General features: G+C 45.1%; 1 protein-coding gene across 1 annotated transcript in view; it reads left to right on the top strand.

Annotated features, from left to right (window-relative positions):
* The first annotated feature begins 1,591 nt into the window (after window positions 1-1,591).
* LOC126249329 (uncharacterized) overlaps window positions 1,592-22,503 on the top strand; it is a 462,872-nt gene continuing 441,960 nt past the window's right edge. Inside the window, exons 1-2 of the mRNA XM_049950984.1 lie at window positions 1,592-1,690; window positions 1,770-1,958. Coding sequence (XP_049806941.1) covers window positions 1,592-1,690; window positions 1,770-1,958 — 288 coding nt within the window. The remainder of the gene's footprint in view (window positions 1,691-1,769; window positions 1,959-22,503) is intronic.

Below are 22,503 nucleotides of genomic sequence, written 5' to 3'. Positions count from 1 at the left end.
CCCAGAACCACTATGAATCCAGTCGCTGCCTGTGTGCCTTGATTTAAAACAATGGAGAAAGTTCAAAATTTGTGTTGGATCAGGATTCGAACCTTGGCCTCCTGCTAACTGGCAGCACCTTTCCCTGTTGTTTAAAATCAATGCTAACAGCCAGCTAATGTTTGTAACTCCCTTGTGTCTTGAATGACAGTTGCTGCAGGATCAAAACTGGTGTCATGACACCACACCTCATCAAGAGTAGTGACTGGCGTATTGTGACGAGCCAGCTGGTCGGCCACCATTGACCAGACGTTTTCAATTAGTGAGAGATCTGGAGAATGTGCTGTCCAGCGCAGCAGTCGAATATTTTCTGTATCCAGAAAGGCCCGAACAAGAGGTGACCGAGACGTGTAACCAGTGGTACCCCATACCATCACGCCGGGTGATACGCAAGTATGGCGATGACGAATTCACGCTTCCAATATGCGTTCACCGCGATGTTGCCACGCTATCTGTGCCCCACATTAACTGGGATTTCTTCACAATATACTTCGTGCGGCAGCCTTAGCAGTGGCCCTCTTACGAGAAGTGCATGTGGATGGTCTTCTTAACGTGTTTGGGTACATCTATTTCGTCTCCAGCCATTCCGGCTTGCCATTTTACGTTTTCTATACTGTCCGACAGAACGCTCTGGTGTTGCTTATGTTTCTTGGGCAAACGGCGTAGAGGAGAAATCGGAACGGCCTGTGAACCCTGAGGGCGTCGTTGAGGACACCATCGAAGGCGCTCCAGTCAGTGATGCAGCGTCAAGGGTAACCGCAGCCATGGTCTCCGAGCTAATAGTTCATGCTGCGGCAAACGTCGTCGAACTGTTCGTGCAGATGGTTGTTGTCTTGCAAACGTCCACATCTGTTGACTCAGGGATCGAGACGTGGCTGCACGATCCGTTACAGCCATACGGATAAGATGCCTGTCATCTCGAATGCTAGTGATACGAGGCCGTTGGGATCCAGCACGGCGTTCCGTATTACCCTCCTGAACCCACCGATTCCACATTCTGCTAACAGTAATTGGATCTCGACCAACGCGACCAGCAATGTCGCGATACGATAAACCGCAACCGCGATAGGCTACAATCCGACCTTTATCAAAGTCAGAAACGTGATGGTACGCATTTCTCCTCCTTACGCGAGTCATCACAGCAACGTTTCACCAGGCAACGTCGGTCAACTGCTGTTTGTGTATGAGAAATCGGTTGGAAACTTTCCTTATGTCAGCACGTTGTAGGTGTCGTCACCTACGCCAACCTTGTGTGAATGCTCTGAAAAGCTAATCATTTGCATATCATAGCATCTTATTCCCATCGGTTAAATTTCGCGTCTGTAGCACGTCATCTTCGTGGTGTAGCAATTTTAATGGCCAGTAGTGTACTTCGCGAGCTGAGATTTCCTTCTATAGACTTGTTGGGATAGAATTCTCAGCCTACTGCGGATTTTTAAAAATGGTTTCACCATTCAGAAATTACGCCGGGGCTGACAATCTAACATGAAGAAATTAACTCTTACAAGAGCGGGAATGCACATAGATACCTTTCGCAAAGGTGTGCAATGTTATGAGAGGAACATTGCTCGGAAGGAGCGTGAGCAATCGTGTGTCGGCAGGTGGAAGAGACGAGACGCAGCCCGGCTCTGGAGCTGTGGCGGCTGGAGCAGCGCGTGCGCGCAGCGGAGGCGGCGGCGCCGGCAGCGGCGCTGGGGCAGGCCGTGTCTCGGCGCGGCGCCGTGCGACAGCGGCTGGCGGCTGTCGCGGCGCGCCTCAACGCGTTGCCTGACGCCGAGCTCGGCGCCGGCGCAGGCGCAGAGTCCGCCACCGACGCCAGCGACTCCGCGGCGCGCGACGCCGTGCACCAGCTGCGCCTCCACCGCGCGCCACAGCGGGCCGTCGAGCACGAGGAGTTCATCGCCAACATGAACCGCCAGGTCCGTTCCCGGCGAATGCTTTCCCACTCCTTCAATCCTTGTGCTTTCGGGAATTGTTTACTAGGACAGAGGAAAAGAACACAATAGATGTCGAATGGGTAGATTTTAGATATTGTATTGGTATTTGCTCACAGCCGTCGGCAATATTTAATTTGATTACTGTTGTTTGTTATATCTGATTAGATTTCGAAACTGTAAGATATATCCAGGGTTATAAGTGGACCTTAACAACAATTTCACGGTTATAAACTGCAGAAGTACTTACAGACAGGTCAGGAATAAAGATGATGAGAGCAGTACAAACTGAACAAAAAGGACACTGGTTTTTGAGGACTTCATAGGCTAAATTTAAGTATGACTGACTACAACATGTAAAGGAATACAATAGAAGAAGAATGGGATGTTTTGAGAGATGGAAGAGTGAACACATCAGATGATCAAACTACCAAACATACTCTCAGGAATTTAATTAACGAAAGGAGAAAAATATAACACGCTGCAAATGGATCAGGCAAAAAGGGAACGGGCGTGTCTAAAACAGGAGATCGACAGAAAATGTAAACACAACGAAGCTACAGACATTAGACGCCAATGAGCATTGATTTAAATCAATGGCGAAAGTTAAAAAAATTTGTGAAGAAGGGGATACGAATCTGGGTCTCCTGCTTACTAGGTAGATGCGTTGACCAATGCGCCAGCCGGACCCAATGGTCATCGCCACTGCATGGACTACCTGGCACGACTCCCGTCAGACCCTAATTCTCAACTTATCCACACACTGCCAATGTAGTCCCCCTTGCTCATTATCCTCATTACTCTGGCATCTCGCCTATTCCCGTAAGAATTACAGCTTGGTGTGCATCTGCACAGAAGGGATCATTGTCCATCATCGCCTTGAAATATATATGTGCAGTGTCTCTTCTTTCGGACATGTCCAAGAGAAGAGGTACCATTTTTGATCCCAGAACCACTATGAATCCAGTCGCTGCCTGTGTGCCTTGATTTAAAACAATGGAGAAAGTTCAAAATCTGTGTTGGATCAGGATTCGAACCTGGGCCTCCAGCTTACTAGCAGCACCTTTCCCAATTGTTTAAAATCAATGCTAACAGCCAGCTAATGTTTGTAACTCCCTTGTGTCTTGATTGACAGTTGCTGCAGGATCAAAACTGGTGTCTGTTCTGTCGGACAGTATAGAAAATGTAAAATGGCAAGCCGGAATGGCTGAAGGAGACGTAGAAATCACTGTAAATATATATATCTGTGGAATATGTAGATGCTGGCTGTGCGAGAAAAGGGGTGCTTCTGTATGAATGTAAAGAGCTCGTTGACGGGTTAGTAGCAAACAAAGAATGCACGGCTAAAAGTTGTAATGAAAATGTAGAACGGTTATGCAGACGAAACAAACTTGAAGACTATGTGATATGAAAGGAAGAGGAAGTAGATGAAGATGAATGCGAGATATGAGTACTTGAAGAATTTGACAGAGCACTAAAGACATAGGGTGAAGGAAGGCATCTGGAGTAAACTAAAATCCCTCATAATTACTGAGTTCCTTGCGAGAACCAACCATGACTTAGCTATTGAACCTGGTATACGAGAAAAATGAGACTGAAGAAATACCCTCAGACTTCAAGAAACACGTAATAATCTCAACACTAAAGAATCCAGATGTAAATTACTATGGAACAATCACTTTAACAATTCTGGTTTGAAAAATTCTGACCCTAGGTATTTACAGAAGAATGGAATGTCTGGCAGAATACGTAGGAGAAAAACACTTAAGGTCCTACAGAAATACAGCCACACGCGAGGTAGCACTGCCCCTTCGGATTATCTTGAAAGTTTTTTGGGATACAAACCGAAGAAAGGCCAAGCTACATTTATGGACTTTATAGATTTAAAGAAAGTTTTTGACAATTTCAACTGAAATACACTCTTAATAATTCCGAGAGTAGCAAGGATAAAATATGGGGAGCGAAGGTTAGCTACAGTTGTGCCGAAACCAGACCGCAGTTGTGAGACTCGAAGGATACGGACAAGATTCTGTAGTCGAAAAGGGAGTATTTCTACAATGTAGCCCATCACCAACGTTACAATGAGCAAGTAGTAAAGGAAACGAAGGAGACATTTGGAAATGGAATTAGCTCAGAAAGAAGAAATGTGAGCTCAGTTTTGTCGATGACGTTGTAATTCTGTCAGAGATGGCAAGGGAATTGGATCAGTTCAACAGAATAGATACTGTCTTCAAAAGAGATTATAATAATAATGTCAAGAAAAATAAAATAACGGGCATGGAAATGAATAGAAGTAAATCGTAAGGAAATTGTTCTCATTAATTAATCCATTAACGATTCTTCACTGTTATACGATGGCAGCCTGAAAAGTAGTGACTGCGAATTTTTTATGTGAAATCTCTTCAATCTTTTTACATGGAACAAACGTTATTAGCATTCTACATCTTTATGCTCCATGTCTACATATTTGAAGCCTTCTGCAGCCAGTGAACTTATAAGTCGGTGCATGAGAAACAGCGTTCTGTATTCGAGTTTCGTGTTCGAAGTGTTCGGCCTCTCATAGAGCATCTTCTCCTGCTGCATTACAATGCCAGACCACACGCGTGCGCTACGACATCTACAACAATTCGTAGCCTTAGGTTCAATGTCATCGATCATCCCCCATACAGTCCCGCCTTGCCCCCAGCCGATTTTCATCTGTTTCCAAAACGTAAAGAACACCTCCGAGGACTTTACTTTGATAGTGATAAAGCGGCGCAAGCAGAGGTGAGGTTGTGGTTCCGCCTACAAAGTCAAACATCGTGCAGTGACTGTATCAAAAACTGGCGTTTCTTTGGGAGAACTGTGTTCATCGCCAGGACGACTATGTTCAGAAATAAATATATAGACACGAAGAATAAAGATTCATAATGTTAATATCATTTGTTTTATTTAAAAATCTTTAAGAGGTTTCACAAAAAAATCGTAGGCATACATTACCCGCATGCCCTTGTACGCTGCAGAATATTGGAATATTACAAATGTATGAAAACTTTACTGTTGTTGTCCCGCTAGATTAGTCTTCAAAATTAGCGAAGAACCATCGGAAAAATATTCTGTCTTGGGAATTCGGTTTTAAAAGGTGCCAAACTGAACTGACGATCGTCAACAACGAACAACGGAAGACAATTGCGAAGAGTGCATGTTATGGTGACCTACCGCCAAAAGAAAATAAAACAACTGAACCCATACGACCAGTGGTTTGTTTTATTATACGTGGATCAGATATTCAATAATCTGCATACATGCCACAAAAGTGACAATGTATTTACAGTATTCTTGGAAGAAAGTATCAGTCGAAGTTCAGTTACTACAAGAAGTTAACGCGAGACAGCAGTCCACATATAACAATAACGGAGCGCACGTGATTGCTGTTGCTGTCTTCATCAGTTGTAATCGCGACGTTCCTATCACACTGACTGGGACTTCAAATCGCTTTTCAAATAATGTATTGAAGAGCGGCACTTTACCACGATGTACTAAACTATACAGGAGAAACATTAGGAAAGTAACTCTGCCCCACGGTAACAGCGATGTGCACAGGCACACAGCAGCCACAGTCTTTCATAATGGGAAATCACTTTTGTTTCTATGATCAACAAACTATGCGTCAATTTCATGTATCACGTTCTTCGATAACACGTAACTGGCACTTAGAACAATGCAAATTATGTAGTATCCTGTTGTTGTGTGGTGAACTCAGGACTGAAATTACTTCCTTCTCGTAGCATTAATTACTTTACCGCCACAAACGTTTCCTCAGCTTCTTGGCTCAAATGGCTCTGAGCACTATGGGACTCAACATCTTAGGTCATAAGTCCCCTAGAACCTAGAACTACTTAAACCTAACTAACCTAAGGACATCACACACACCCATGCCCGAGGCAGGATGCGAACCTGCGACCGTAGAAGTCCCGCGGTTCCGGACTGCAGCGCCAGAACCGCTAGACCACCGCGGCCGGCCTCCTCAGCTTCTTCCCTAAATCTTGCCAGCAGTATCTTTTTTATCTTAAACCGTGCATTTTTATTAAACATTCCTGTCATTGTTGGTACAATTACTTATTTGTTTGACTCAATCTATAAAATTAGAAAATATGTCACAGTACGGGCATCTAACTCTATAAGTACATGCAATGGGTGGTCAGAAAGAGTCTGGCCCGCCAGATACATTTAGTATCAGCTGTTCTCGTAGCATACTTGATAGTGCACGAGACAGCTCAACATTTGGCTTAGATTCAGTCCTTACTGCCATCCCATTTCCAGTTTCTGTATCGCTTTCTTGATCGGTTTTAGGAAACCAAAAGCAAAACACACATGGTGACACTGACTTGATCTTCTGAACACAACAGCCTGATTGGCTAACTTCAGAGCTAGTTAACTCAGAAACGGTGCAACAGATCAAATTTTTTCTCAACAATTATTCCTCAGTGTGGTATCACATATCGATAACACCCTACTGGTGTTTTAGTTGGCAGTGGAATTGCAAGTTTGCGTCAGACGCCGATAGTAGTCCTATGAGATCCGGCAGACCCAATGGAGCACGCCTGCTGAGCTACGCCTCCAGTAACTCTGGACTGCTAGCGCCCTCAGGTGCCGCGATAGAGGACGGCTGGTCGTAGCCAGACACTCCTTCCGCTTGTGGAGCCTCTTCACTACGTGATGTTACGCAGTACTGTGTGCGTGTGCCCGTCGGGGTGGGGATGGGGATCTGCGTGTGTCGGTGGGTAGGTGTGTGCGTGCGTGCGTTTACGCGTGAATTAAACGCAAGGTGAGATGATACCTGGAATGATACCTGTACATGGGTCAATCTAGGCTGTACCTTAGAATGGTGAAAGAGAAGGAGGTACACATACACTATGTGATCAAGAGTATCCGGACACCCCAAAAAACATACACTTTTTATATTAGATGCATTTTGCTGCCACCTAGTGCCAGGTACTCCATATCAGCGACCTCATTAGTTATTAGACATCGTGAGAGAGCAGAATGGGCAGCTCCGCGGAACTCACGGACTTCGAACGTGGTCAGGTGATGGGTGTCACTTGTGCCATACGTCTGTACGCGAGATTTCCACACTCCTAAACATCCAAAGTTCAACTGTTTCCGATGTGATAGTGAAGCGGAAACGTGAAGGGACACGTGCAGAACAAAAGCGTACAGGCCGACCTCGTCTGTTGACTGACAGAGACCACCGACAGTTGAAGAGGGTCGTAATGTGTGATAGGCAGACATTTATCCAGACCAACACACAGGAATTCCAAACTGCATCAGGATCCACTGCAAGTACTATGACAATTAGATGGGAGGTGAGAAAACTTGGATTTCATGGCCGAGCAGCTGCTCATAAGCCAGACATCACGCCGGTTAATGACAAACAACGCCTTGCTTGGTGTAAGGAGCGTAAACATTGGACAGTGGAAAAACGTTGTGTGGAGTGACGAATCACGGTACACAATGTGATGATCCGATGGTAGGGTGTAGGTATGGTCAATGCTCGATGAGCGTCATCTGCTAGCGTGTATAGTGCCAACAATAAAATTCGGAGGATGTAGTGTTATGGTTTGGTCGTGTTTTCCATGTAGGGGGCTTGCACCTCTTGTTGTTTTGCATGGCACTATCACAGCACATGCCTACATTGATGTTTTATGCACCTTCTAGCTTCCCACTGTTGAAAAGCAATTTATGGATGCCGATTGCATCTTCCAACACGATCGAACATCTGTTCATCATGCACGGCCTATGGCGCAGTGGTTAAACGACAACAACATCCCTGTAATGGACTGGCCTGCCCAGAGTCCTGACCTGAATCCTACAGAACACCTTTCGGATGTTTTGGAACGCCGTGCTAGGCCTCACCGAGCGACATCGATACCTCTCCTCAGTGCAGCACTCCGTGAAGAATGGTCTGCCATTCCCCAAGAAACTTTCCAGCACCTGATTGAACGTATGCCTGCGAGGGCGGAAGCTGTCATCAAGGCTAAGGGTGGGCCAACACCATATTGAATCCCAGCATTACCGATGTAGGGTGCCACGAAATTGTAAGTCATTTTCAGCCAGGTGTCCGGATACTTTTGATCACATGGTATATCTGCATATAATTGCCCAGTTTCGTTTAGCCTACACATAACAACATTTTAGCATAAAAATAACTGACTGAACATAAAAAACACCTATTAAGATAAATTTGAAACATAACAAGAGAATTAAACTCACATAATTAATACTGTGAAAACCAAAATCGATCCTCTAAGTTATTTGTGTTGGCATCTGTTCTTGATTCGAGTTCTGGATTATTTACTTCGTCTTTGGTGAACGAATTTCAGAATGCTGTGTTTACTAACATCGATTTGGCAGCGCCGTCGGTGATCGTATTTCCATAGCTACCTCACAGAGAAGGCATTGGCTGTGCCTTGCCACCAGTATACTTTAGATACATTCATTGTGATGAGTGGAACCAGTTTCCCTTCGGACAGAGGACAAGAAATTTGAGATGCGATTAAAAAAAAAAAAAAACAGACCTCGGAATCTTGCCAGAGCTACTCAGGTACGGCTCTCATAGTACGGGCATTATAGTTCGTAAAGGCGAGCTTCCGCGTCCGGCACACAGTTTTAATTTGTCAGGAAGCCTCTTTCTCTCAGCATGTGAAAGCCTTACACAGCGCACGTAAAAACCCGCCTCGTTTGAATATGCTCAGGGATCTTAACACCAGTTGGTAATTTTACCAGCACGGCAATTGCAATTGTTTTTACGATCTTCTCGGCTGACATTTGAGTCTATTCGCCACAAAGAATATGAGCTTCCAGTGCACAAAACTCTTCGGTCCCCACCACAAATGGTATCTTCGGCTTCTAGGCTACAACATGTGCTGCTGGCGGCACTTCCCCGGTGCCTCCTAGGCAGCTTAAAAGACAAAAATGTCCACTTTAACCTTCGTCAGTAACAATGGGATTTCCTCTGCTCACCAGCATCGTCTTCGTCGTCCCGGTTTTTCACTTAATTGAAATAAGGCAGGCGTGCGAGGCAGAGGCCGAATTATCATTATATTCTTAACATAAATTGAACCTTCAGGTGTTCGACGAAAATATGGAAAAACCACGATAAATGCATGCTTGAACATAAATGCAAATGCTAGCCAAGCTTGCAGCTTGTGTTGCTGTATTTGGCCATGAACGGCAGCTGTGTAATGTGCTCAGTAAGTTACGAGTGTCAGTCATGGTCAGAAGGGTGTTCTGTGTAGTTTTGTGGGCAATACGACGGGGCTAAGTGTATTCTAATGGGGGCAAATTGGCGCTCGTATGGTGGATTCTTCCGTAAAAAAAGAAGCCGAAGTATTTGGTGTTTCATGGGGCACCGCATACAAGGAAAGAGGAGAAACATCATCCGTTAAGTCACAACGCGGAGGAAAGTGCATGTTGAGTGATCGTGACAGACGGTCATGGAAGAGGACAAAATCTGCAACAGTCACTAGAGAACTTAATGTCGCATTCACGAACCCTGCCAGCACCGAAACAACACGAAGGGAGTTCCAGAAGTAGGGAACTGCAGGGCGAGCTGGAATTCCAAAACCACTCACCAGTGTACAAATGCCCTAAGCGAAAAACGTGATTTCGAAGCCATAAATCCTGGACAACGGTCGAAAATAATTTCTTCGGATGAGTCGTGTTTCACATTGTTTCCAACTTCTGGCCGAGTTCCCATCTCAGGAGTGAAACATGACGAGGGTTCGGTGACGGCTTTGACAGCCGTATCGTGGTAGTCCATGAGCTTCATGATTGCTCTCCAATTTCGCATTACTGGCAAGGATTATGTGACCATTTTCGCTGATTACGTAAATACCATCGTACAATGTTTGTTCCCCAATGGTGATGCTTTGTACTTAGGAGACGGGACCCCTCTTAACACGTCTCATATCGTCCAGGACTTATGAGCACGGGAATGATTTGCAGCGTTTCCTCTTGACACCAGAGTCATGAGATCTCGATAGTAGACACCTTCTGCGGTCTACTATCGGGAGAAGGGTGTGTGATTGCTATCCACCTCCGTCACTGTTACTTGAATTTGACTCTATTTTGCAAGGAGACTGGTATAAGATAATTTTCAAAACTATATGCTGCCTGTATTTATCCATTCCATCGGGTTTCCTGCACCTAATTAGCTATATTTATTGTTGTGTTTTTGGTGTTTCCATATTATTGTCTAACCACAGAATTTTTTGATGGTAGGTTACATATTCGTTGATGGAAAAAGCGCAACACCAAAAAATAATTAATCTAAAGTAATGAAATTTCGGAAATACATTTGTCTAGGTAACATATTTAAGTGATTAACATTGCAAGATCACAGGTTAATGTAAGTGCGAGATAAGCTATTGCTAATGTCAAATGCTGGTACATTACTAACCGGTGTAACCGCCAGATGTTGAATGCCAGCTTGCAGACTTGCGTGCATTGTGTTCCACGGATACCGGACGTCAGTTCATGGGGTGGAGTTCCATTCCTGTTGCACTTGGTCGGTCAGTACAGGGACGGTTAATGCTGTTTGCGGATGACGCTGGAGGTGTCGTCCGATGATACCCATATGAGCTCGGATGCAGACAGATATGATGATCGAGTAGGCCAAGGCAACGTGTTGACATTCTGTTGAGCATTTTGGTTTGCAACAGCGGTATGTGCACAAGCATTACCCTATGGAAAGTAGCCCCCAGGATGCTGTTCATGTATAGCAGGACGACAGTTCGAATCACCAGACTGGCGCACAAATTTGCAGTCAGGGCGCTCCTGCTGCGATACGAAATCGCACTCCAGGCCATAATTCAAAATGCAGCTGCAGAGCGTGTAGCATGCAGACAGGTTGGTTACAGGCCCTCAAGTGATCTCTTTCTAACCAACGCACGGTCATCATTAGCACCGAGACAGAACCAGCTTTCATCAAGAAACGCAACAGATCTTCACCTTAGCGTCCAACGAACTCTCGCTTGACACCGCTGAAGTCGCAAACAGCGGTGGTTTGCAGTCAGAGGAATGCACGCTACATGGCGTTTGGCTCGGAGCTGTCCTTAAAGTAACTGATTTGTAACAGTTCCTTGTGCCACTGTGTTGTCAACAGCTGCTGAGATTGCTGCTTCAGATGCGGCACGGTCCACCAGAGCCATACGCCGACCACGATGGTCTTCCATCTCGGTAGTGCAATGTGACCGTCAGGAGCCAGGTCTTCTTGCGACCGTACATCCTCGTGAACACCGCTGCCAGCAGTCGTGTTCAGTGGCTACATTTCTGCCAAGTCTTTATGAAGCAGTACCTGAGAAGGAACATCCAGCTTCCGGAAGCTCTATTACACGACCTCGTTCAAACTTAGTGGTGTGTTGACAGTGCCGTGTTTGTCGTCTGTAAGACATCCTCGACGAACAACAACTCACCACATCGTCAAGGGTATTTAATGCTCACGATGATTACGGTGTGTATTTAAAGCAAACCTGATCTGTATGCTCATACTGGCACTACCAGCTCCACTCTTATGCTACTGGTGAGAAATTTGAATAGACATTATATTTCAGACGTAGGAACACAACTATCAACTTTTGGTTATACCGCACAACTCGTTCTTGGAATTTCATCTTCCGTCAGTGTATTTATGAGACATGAATTGCCAGATTTTATTAACTTTTAAAAGACCCAAAAATAATTTATGTAGAAAATTTCCTGACCATCTTTATCATCCGAAATAGGTCATTAATTTTAACCACCTTTATGTAAAATTATTCCTGATATGTAACGTACATAGGCGTATGCAACACACACGTGTCATCTCCTCCTCGTCCCACGTTCCCCGTCCCGATATAAAGATTTATGTGGCAACCATGGAGATATATTTTTAGCAACTTTCCTGCCGACTATTTTAATGCTGGTCGGAAGATAATGTGATGCCGTTGTGTCAATTCTTACTTGTCCATGGTGCTAAGAATGGCCTTTGTGGAGAGCACATGACCATTTATTTCACCGTTGGTCTTCTATTACGACTATGGTGGATTTATCGCCATCTGCATCCACATCAGTACTCCACAAGCCACCTGATGGTGCTTATTCGAGGGTACGTCTGGTACCACTAGTCGATCCCCCATTCCTTGCTCCACTTTTGAATGCTGCGTGGGAGGAATGACTGCCGGTAACCATCTGTATTAGCCTTAACTCCTCGAATTTTACTGTCGTGGTCACTTCGCGTGATGTGTGTGGGAGGAAGCAATATGCTGCCCGACTCTAGCCTAAAAGTACTCTCTCAAAATTTCAGTAGTAAACTTCTCCGAGATGCGCAACACCTCTCTTGTAGCATCTGCCAATGGAGTTGATTACCTCTGTAACGCTCTCGCACCGACTAAACGATCCCGTGTCGAAACGCGCCGCTCTTCGTTGGATCTTCTCTACCTCTTTTATCTTCATTAGCATAACTCAAGAGTCGCTCGAACAAGTGCCTTGTAAGTCACTTCCTTCTTCTTACGAATCTCTGATTGGCATGTGCCTTTCCTGCTATTTATTTTGTGTGGTCCTTACACTTAAGGCGGTCTCCTAAACTGACATACGGCCGGGAAAGCGGTGTGCTGACCACATGCCCCTCCATATTCGCATCCAGTGACGCCATTGCGCTGAGTATGACACGGCGGCTGGTTGGTATCGTTGGGCCTTCATGGCCTGTTCGGATCGCGTTTAGTTTTATTACACCTAAGATCACTCTGGAGATATACTCCTAGATATTTTACAATTGACAGTCATTTGTTCGTTTGTTTTGAGAGCTAGTGATCGCCCGTTGCCATTAGTCAGTCAGGCAGCAGCCGCCGAGAGAGAAAGAGTAGCAAGAGGGAAGTAACCAATATTGTGACATTTTACTACTTCCTAACGTGGAGCGAATTATATAGTTTCGTCTGTGTGCCTTAGCAGTATAGTTTTTTGAATTTCTGCATTTTAATTTAATTTTTTGTTAGACATAGTTCTCGCGTTTACATTAGTGTCAGAAAGTAACTGATTTTCTGACACTATACAAATTCCTAACCATGAGCGAATTATTTAGTCTCACCTGTGTGCTATGTAGTTTAGTTTTTGAATCTCTGCGTGTTAATCTAATTTATTAAAGAGTTTCGTAAGGTGTGTCGATAGTTGTTTGTTTGTCTGTGTATTGTAGTTACCCACCGTGTTTAGAACGAATAGGGTCTGTGTTTGCTGTGTGCAAATGCGAGCTGACTAGGTGGCACTTTGCTTCAGCTCCAGGCGGTGTTGGTTTGTGTTACACAGCTTAAGGCTTCAGTGTATGGTTATCACTGTTATGGACCGGCCGTGGAGATCCAAGGAGCCGCCCAGTGTGGCCGAGCAGATCTAGGCGCTACAGTCTCGAACCGCCCGACCGCTACAGTCGAAGGTTCGAATCCTGCCTCGGGCATGGATGTGTGTGATGTCGTTAGGTTAGTTAGGTTTAAGGAGTTCTAAGTTCTAGGAGACTTATGACCTCAGAAGTTAAGTCCCATAGTGCTCAGAGCCATTTGAACCATTTTTGATCCAAGGAACGTCCAGCACGACCCACTATTCCTCGGATCGCTCTGCACCGGGGCCTGTCCTGCTGCTGCTCACAAGCCGGCCGCGGTGGTCTAGCGGTTCTAGGCGCTCAGTCCGGAACCGCGCAACTGCTACGGTCGCAGGTTCGAATCCTGCCTCGGGCATGGATGTGTGTGATGTCGTTAGGTTAGTTAGGTTTAAGGAGTTCTAAGTTCTAGGAGACTTATGACCTCAGAAGTTAAGTCCCATAGTGCTCAGAGCCATTTGAACCATTTTTGATCCAAGGAACGTCCAGCACGACCCACTATTCCTCGGATCGCTCTGCACCGGGGCCTGTCCTGCTGCTGCTCACAAGCCGGCCGCGGTGGTCTAGCGGTTCTAGGCGCTCAGTCCGGAACCGCGCGACTGCTACGGTCGCAGGTTCGAATCCTGCCTCGGGCATGGATGTGTGTGATGTCCTTAGGTTAGTTAGGTTTAAGTAGTTCTAAGTTCTAGGGGACTGATGCCCACAGATGTTAAGTTCCATAGTGCTCAGAGCCATTTGATTTTTGCTGCTCACAGTGAGGTTGATCACTCACGAATAGTCGAGTGGGAGATCGTCTCAGAGCGTGGCAGGGTGCTTCAGAGGAACCTCTCAGGCAGCAAGATCCGAGGAGTCACAGAGGATAAGATTATTGATAGCTGGGAGAGCGTTATGGGGCCTTAAGGACATGGCTGACAAGTTGGGGAAGTTAGCCAACGTGCATACCGGGTGAAGTCATTTCTGACGTTGAACGGGTCTTCCGGGATGCCATGAAAGCCACAGGTTGCAGACAATGGCAGGTGGTGGCTCATGTCGGTATCAATGATGTGTCTCGTTTTATATTGGAAGATATTCTCTCTGCTTTCAAGCACGTATCACTGATTGCGCGGCTCTTCCCGCCAGAGGTTCGAGTCTTCCCTCGGGCATGGGTGTGTGTGTTGTTCTTAGCATAAGTTAGTTCAAGTAGTGTGTAGGTCTATGGATCAATGACCTCAGCAGTTTCGTCCGTTAGGTATTCACAGACATTTGAACATTTGGTAAGGCTGCCAGTCTTGCTTGCGAAATGAAAGCAGTGCTCACCATTTGCAGCACAGGTGGCAGGACCGATGCTCATCTTTGGTGCAGAGCCGAGTGGAGGGTCTGAATCAAAGGCTCAGACGGTTCTGCGATCGTGTAGACTGCAGATTCCTCAACTTGCGCCATAGTCCATTACACACAGGAGGCGGCTACTTGGGTAGTGGGGCTGTGTGGCGTGGACTAGATGGTTCTTTAGGTTAAAGGGCCTAGGAAAAACACAGAAAAGGCTTCAGTCTCAAAGGGTGCTCGTCGACCACAGGAAGAACGTAGAGCTAGGAACCATCGGTATAGCAGCTGTAGATTTTCGTAGCTGTATTGGAAAAGTACCAGAGCTCCAAGCGCTAATAGAAAGCACTGATGCTCAAATCATTACAGGCACTGAAAGCTGGCTAAAGTCGAAGACGAATTCAAGCGAATGTTTTGCGAAGGACCTATCGGTGTTCAGAAAGCGTAGGCTTAATACAGTTGGCGGTAGCGTGTTTGTTACTTAAGAAGTAGTTTATCTTGTAGCGAAATCGAAGTAGATTGTTCCTGTGAGTTAGTATGGGTAGAAGTCATTCTTGGAAATCGGAATAAAATAATAACTGGGTCCTGATACCGATCTCCCAACTCCGATGAAGCAATTGCTCAAAGGTTCAATGAAAACTTGAGTCTAATTTGAAACACGTATATCCGACTCATACAAGATCAGAAGATGAAAACAAATTGCAAAACGATTTAGGTAACATATCTGTGTGGCGGCTTCAGTTTATCCTCGCTATGTTGGCGAATACACCTGTTTAAATCCGCAGGGGCGCATAAAATACCATCCGAAATTGTGCTAAACCCATCCTCTGAAAATTATTCATGGGCCCAATCGAGTAGAAAACATTTGTGAAAAGACACTTGACCTCATAGCGGCAAATAATCCTGAACTAATAATGAGCATCCTAACGGATACAGAGATTAGGGAACATAGGCTGTAGTAAGGAGACTGAATACCGGAGCTCCCAAATCCATCAAAAATAAACAAAAAATATATCTATTCAAAAAATCAAATAAAAATTCGCTTGACGCCTTGGTGAGAGAGATTTACACTCCTCTCATATTAACAATGTAAGTGTAAACTAGATGTGTTTTGAATTCAAAGAAATAGTATAGACAACAAGTGAAACATTTATACCAAGTGAACTAACAAACGACAGAGCTAATCGCCCATGATACACAAAACACACAATATTGTTGTAGAAACAACGAAAAAAGCATGATATTTAAATAAACGCAAAATCCGCAAGATTGGTGATCTTTTACAGAAATTCGAAATTTAGCGGATACTTCGATGCAAGATGCTTATAACCGTGGGCTTATAGCCGTTTCCACAACAAAACTTTCTCTCGAAACCTGGCAGAAAATCCTAAGAGATTCTGGTTGTATGCAAAATATGCTGGCGCCAAGACACAATCAATGCTTTCTCTGCGCGATAGCAGTGGAAATACTGTTGATGACAGTGCCGCCAAGGGAGAGTTACTAAACACAGCATTTCGAAATTCCTTCACTAAGGAAGTCGAAGTGAATATTCCAGAATTCGAATCAAGTACAGCTGTCTACATGACTAACTTAGAAGTAGATATCCTCGGAGTTGTGAAGCAGCTTAAACCACTTAATAAAACCAAGTCTTCCGGTCCAGACAGTACACAAATTATGTTCCTTTCAGAGTATGTTGTTGCAGTAGCACGACATATGACAATCACATTCGCTCGACGAAAGATCCGTATGAAATGGTTCAAATGGCTCTGAGCACTATGGGACTTAACATCTTAGGTCATGAGTCCCCTAGAACATAGAACTACTTAAACCTAACTAACCTAAGGACATCACACAAATCCATGCCCGAGGCAGGATTCGAACCTGCGAACGTAGCAGTCCGGCGGTTCCGGACTGCAGCGCCTAGAACCGCACGGCCACTGCGGCCGGCAGATCCGTATCCCGACGGGAATGTTTCACAGGTCACACCAGTATTCAAGAAATCCAGCAGGAGTAATCCACTAAATTACTGGCCCACATTATTAACGTCGATATTGTGACGTCCATTCCCTCCTTCTTCACTCGCCGGGAAGAGACGCGACTCGTAACGATGTTCGTCCCCGTCGGTGTGACGTGGAACAGCACCTATAACTCTCGTAACAACACAACTCCTCGCGTGGTTTAGATATATTATTTTATCTGTCCGCAACAGTCTCCTCAGTTTGTGCGAACTGGTAAACTGGAATCGTTTATTTTTATTTTTATGCCCGGTTAGTTCCGTGATGAAATAAATTCTTGATTCTTGATTTCATCATTACGATCGTTTTTCACATCATACATAGCGAGGATGAAAATTTGCTGTCTACTATTCCGTCGCTAAGTCCAGTTATTAACAACGGTCCGACGTAACTCCAGAGATAGCTTATGTAGGAGTAAATGTTTTATTTATTTTTTTATGCGCCGTAATACTGGTTTAAACTGATCACTCTTCACTGTCAATTATTCATGTACTCACTTAGTCACTTAAAATGTTTAAGGAGTTAGGCGACATGTAAAATTTACCTATTGACTCAGATTTTGTTGTCCTTTCTGTAATTAATTGTTTGTCCCTACAACACACGCACACCGATATGTCATTCAAGATTAACTTCTGTTCAGTTCAGTAATCGTGATGCTGACGACCACTTTTCACTAATCGGCGTACTTGTCTTTTTCGTGTCTTCGTTTTGTTGTATCCTACTCAAGACTACGAATTCTTTTTCCGTCGTTGATCCATTGCTCTCAAGGTTTGTAAGTGTTAATCAGTACGAAGGCTAAGTCCGATAAACCAATATCACTCAAACTAAGTCTAACACTCGTCCTACTATACCGTCCCGTTGAGAACGGTAACGATTAACTTTCATCACTCGAATGACTGAGCAACACTTCAGTCTCTACCTCACGAATTATCAAACTTCCAAAACTGAAACAATCTAATAGCGTTTGCGTCCAGACAACTATCGCAAAAGTACTCTAGAGCGATTCAAGAGCAACTAACTAACTGAACATATCCATATCCGAGTTGCGTTTTAGTTACATTGAATTTCGTTTTCGATTCGGCTGCAACTCTCTTTCATGGTAAATGTTAACTTTGAGTGAATTACTTTCTTGGATTTAGCCTTCGTTCATATGATTTTGAATTTATTCTATAGATGTTTGATTAAGAATCTATGATAATCCTTTCCTTTTATCTCCCCTTTTTGTATGCTATTCTCAGTATTTGAATAATATAGGTGTTAATCAAAATATAACCAGTGTAGGTTTTATCGTCAATAGCTGCCGTCACTGTCAAGATGATTAACTTCCCTACTTTAAGTTTCCACAAAGTTTGTTAATTGGGGTTTTCTGTCCTTGGGGCGTTACAATATGCAGTACGATTTTATAACATAGATATTGTTCGAACATTATGAATTACTTCGAAGAGAATGGTCGATTGACACACAGTCAACAAGGATTTAGAAAACAATATTCCTGTGAAACACAACTAAATCTTTACTCACACGAAGTGTTGAGTGCTATCGACAAATTATTTCAAATTGATTCCGTGTTTCTGGATTCCCAGATGGCTTTTGACACCATACCTTACAAGCGACTTGTAATCAGACTGCGTGCTTATGCATATCGTCTCAGTTATGAGACTGAATTCGTGATTTCCTGTCAGAGAGAACACAGTTCGTAGTAATTGACGGAAAGTAATCAAGTTACAACTGGTTCAACTGGCTCTGAGCACTATGGGACTTAACTTCTAAGGTCATCAGTCACCTAGAACTTAGAACTACTTAAACCTAACTAACTTAAGGACATCACACATATCCATTCCCGAGGCAGGATTCGAACCTGCGACCGTAGCGGTCTCGCGGTTCCAGACTGTAGCTCCTAGAACCGCTCGGCCACCCCGGCTGGCAATCAAGTACCAAAAAAGTGATTTCTGGCTTTCCCCACGGTAGTGTTATAGGCCCTTCGTTGTTCCTTATCTATATATAGGATTTATAAGGCACTCTGAGTAGCCGTCTTATGTTGTTTGCGGATGATGCTGTCATTTATCGTTTAGTAAAGTCATCAGAAGATAAAAAAAAAATTGGGAAACGGTTTAGAAAAGATATCTGTATGGAGTGGAAATTGGCAATTGACCCTAAATAATAAAAAGTGTGTCATCATCTACATGGGTACTAACAGGAATCCGTTAAACTTCTGTTACACGATAAATCAATCAAATCTGAAGGCCGTAAATTCAACTAAATACCTATATATTACATTTACGATCAACTTAAATTGGAAAGAACACATAAAAATTTTGTGTGGAAGAATGCGTATTAGCCGGCCGAAGTGGCCGTGCGGTTAAAGGCGCTGCAGTCTGGAACCGCAAGACCGCTACGGTCGCAGGTTCGAATCCTGCCTCGGGCATGGATGTTTGTGATGTCCTTAGGTTAGTTAGGTTTAACTAGTTCTAAGTTCTAGGGGACTAATGACCTCAGCAGTTGAGTCCCATAGTGCTCAGAGCCATTTGCACCATTTGAAGAATGCGTATTATTGGAAAAACACTTAGAAGATGCAACAGATCCACTAAAGAGAATGCCTACTCTGCACTTGTCCGTCCTCTTTCGGAGTACCGTTGCACGGTGTGAAATACTTACCATATAGGATTAACAGAATTCATCGAGAATGTTCAAAGCAGGGCTACACGTTTTGTGCTATCGAGAAGAGGGGAGAGAGTGTCACAGACCTGACACAAGATTTGGGGTGGACTTGATTACAACAAAGGCGTTTTTCGTTGCGGCGGAATCTTCTCACGAAATTTAAGTCACCCATTTTCTCCTCTGAATGCGAAAATGTTTTGTTGACTCTGACCTACAAAGGGGGAAACGATCATCATAATAAAATAGGGGAAATCAGAACCTACTCGGAAAGATATAGGTGTTCGTCTTTTGGTTGGTTGTTTGGTTGATTCGGGGGCGGGGACCAAACAGAGAGGTTATGGGTCCCATCGGATTAGGTATTGATAGGGAAGGAAGTCAGCCGTGCTCATTCAAAGGAACCATCCCGGCATTTGCCTGAAGCGATTTAGGGAAACCATGGAGAACCTGAATCAGGGGTGGTCAGACGTTGGTTTGAACTGTCGTGCTTCTGAATGCGAGTCCAGTACGCTAACCACTGCGCCACCTCGCTCATTGTTCCTTTTTTTTTTTTTTTTTTCGCTCGCCGTTAGAGATTGGAATAATAGAGAACTATTGTGAAGGTGGTTCAATGAACCCTCTACCACGCACTTAAGTGTGATCTGCATAGTATCCTTGTAGCTGTAGATGTTGATGTAGAGGTTGATGTAGCCGTAAGGAGCCAGCTGTACAGTCCGTTCCCTTCTTCGCTATCCGCCCAGTGACATGCGAAATTGCCACTATCTGCCACTCACGCTCGAGTGAAGACTGACTGGTCGATGTCGCATATCAAAAGAGACAGCGACAACCGGGTCACCAAGAGATTCCTAGGCCACCAAAAGTGTCGTAGGTTTCGTCGCTGTTGCTCTGATATCGCGGCTGCTTTGAGCAGCAGCCAGAAGCTTGTCGACCGGGCAGAATACTGTTTCCAGCTGTTTTCGGCCAACAGACAATTTTGCTTGTGTCTGCTCACAACAAAAACACACCCCTATCCGTATCGTACCGCATAAAATATGAATAAGATCTCCAAAAAATGCAAACAAATCAGTCATCTGTAACAGGGAAAGTACAAACACACTCCCGTAGAAGAGAATATTACTGACAGTGGCCCTGCTAAGGTTGGAATGTACGCAAAATATATACGAGGAGACTAAAGATAAACTAAAATGAGCTCTGCAGAGTTCTCACTATAGCCTAAGGTAAATACTAGATCACTGAACACAATTGGACAGCACATAAAGCGACATCGAACTCCCCCTGCAGGTTGTGGGGTTAGTATAGGCCCAAGGTATTCCTGCCTGTCGTAACAGATGACTAAAAAGGAGTCTCCCGCTTTTCAGCCTAATACGTTGCGGTCCCCTTTTAGGGTTTGACCTCCACACTGTCTAAATCATCCGAAGTGTGGGCCATTTGAGGAAGGATGCCTTACGTGCTGTGTCTTATATCCCTCATGCATTAAGATCTTTTACACCTATTCTTGTCATGGCACTGCAACTTCTTCAATATTCCAGATATTTGGTTGAGGACATCTTATGTGGTGCATAATCTCCATCCATTGTACGCTGTCCTCTTTTGCCACATGACCATGCTGGTTTTCCACGTCGTCTGTAATGGATGGATCGTCATGTACCCTCTCGGTCGTCGCCCTCTGACTACACAGGGATCGCACTACTGATGCCTGAGCTACAACCTCCCAACGTATGCCAAAGAGTAGATGCCCATCTTCTTGGAGCATCGGGACTCCTGGCAATGGCCATCGCGCCAGGTGGCCTTTGCTGTGGGTGGGTGACACGCGTGGTGGAACCCCTGATTGGAGTGAGTGGCATCATGACGGATGACCAGAAATTAAGCGAACCAAGTCATCTTTTGCTGGGACCGAATAGCCCCAGCAGTCTGTAAGAAAGGGAAGGTTGAATTCGATGTTGTGGAGTATGACCCTAAATCGTTCCCCTCCTTAGCTACACCATGGGGGAATGTAGGATCACGGAAAGACGACAGACATAATCTCCTCGTTATTTAGTGTCCAGCAGAACCAATGGGGTCTCCTTTCTGGATACAAAGCCTCTATTTCTTGTTGAACACCTGGAGGATAAGTTTGGGGAGGTGACAGCGCTCTCCAAAATGCTCAATGGATCAGTCCTGACTTAGATGGCATCTGCAGTCTAGCCCCGGTCGTTACTCGCCTGTGACACGTCGGGTGATACTCCTATTTCAGTCATTCCCCATAAGAGCCTCAACATGGTCCAGGGAATTATTTTTCATCACGATCCTATGTTGCAGACCGACGACGAGCTACGAGCCTATTTAGAACGAAAGGGTGGTTCACTTCGTCCTGCGCGTCTGTAAGGGGCCAAAAGACAATGGAGTTGCCACTGGTGCCTTTTCTTGGCGTTTGAGGGTGAGTCGTTACCTGAAAAGGTACCTCTGCGACATCAAACCATACGCCCCTTCCCCTGCGCGGTGCTTAAGTGCTATAAGTTTGGGACATGTCTTTCCGGTGCAATTCCAGCGCCACATGTCGAAATTGTGGACGTCACTGCAGCCAAATACCCCACATGCCCGTCCTGCCATATGTGTCAACTGTGGAGAGCACCACAGCCCCTGCTCGCCGGACTGCACGGTACTACAAAAGGAGCGGAAAATTATGAAATACAACACATTCGACAGGCTGTCTTACTATGAGGGGAAACTGAAACACGAAAGATAGAACCCTGTCCGACTGCTATCATCTTACACTGCCGCTACAATGACATCGCCCTCATTGACGACATTATGCTCCTCATCTAAGCTTTCTCCAGTGGGCCCTCAGGACCACTCATGTACATTTCCAATCCTGGTGGCTTGGGGCACATCTTTTTCTGTTGCTCTCGAAGCTTCTGCTTTGGGAGAATCGTCTCCACAAACGCCGGGGACATCGGTCCCCTCCCCTCATCCCGAGAAGCAACCGCCACCTCCAGCACCTCTCACATGGCAGAGGTTCCCGTGGACTCTATCTTACATGGTCTCCCCCTGTGGTAAGGTGGACACCAGCCAGTGACTGAAGGAGCCACTAGCAGCTGGTCTAAGGGCTTCACGGTCTTCCTCAGTCCCTGAAGCTACTTCAGAGGAGCCCCCCCCCCCCTCCCCCCCCCCAGCAAGCCTCTAAAGAGAGGCAAGAGGG

The sequence above is a fragment of the Schistocerca nitens genome, chromosome 3, assembly GCF_023898315.1.
Source record: "Schistocerca nitens isolate TAMUIC-IGC-003100 chromosome 3, iqSchNite1.1, whole genome shotgun sequence".
Classification (NCBI taxonomy): domain Eukaryota; kingdom Metazoa; phylum Arthropoda; class Insecta; order Orthoptera; family Acrididae; genus Schistocerca; species Schistocerca nitens.
The sequence above is the reverse complement of the archived record's forward strand: the minus strand, read 5'-3'. Positions and strand labels throughout refer to the sequence as shown.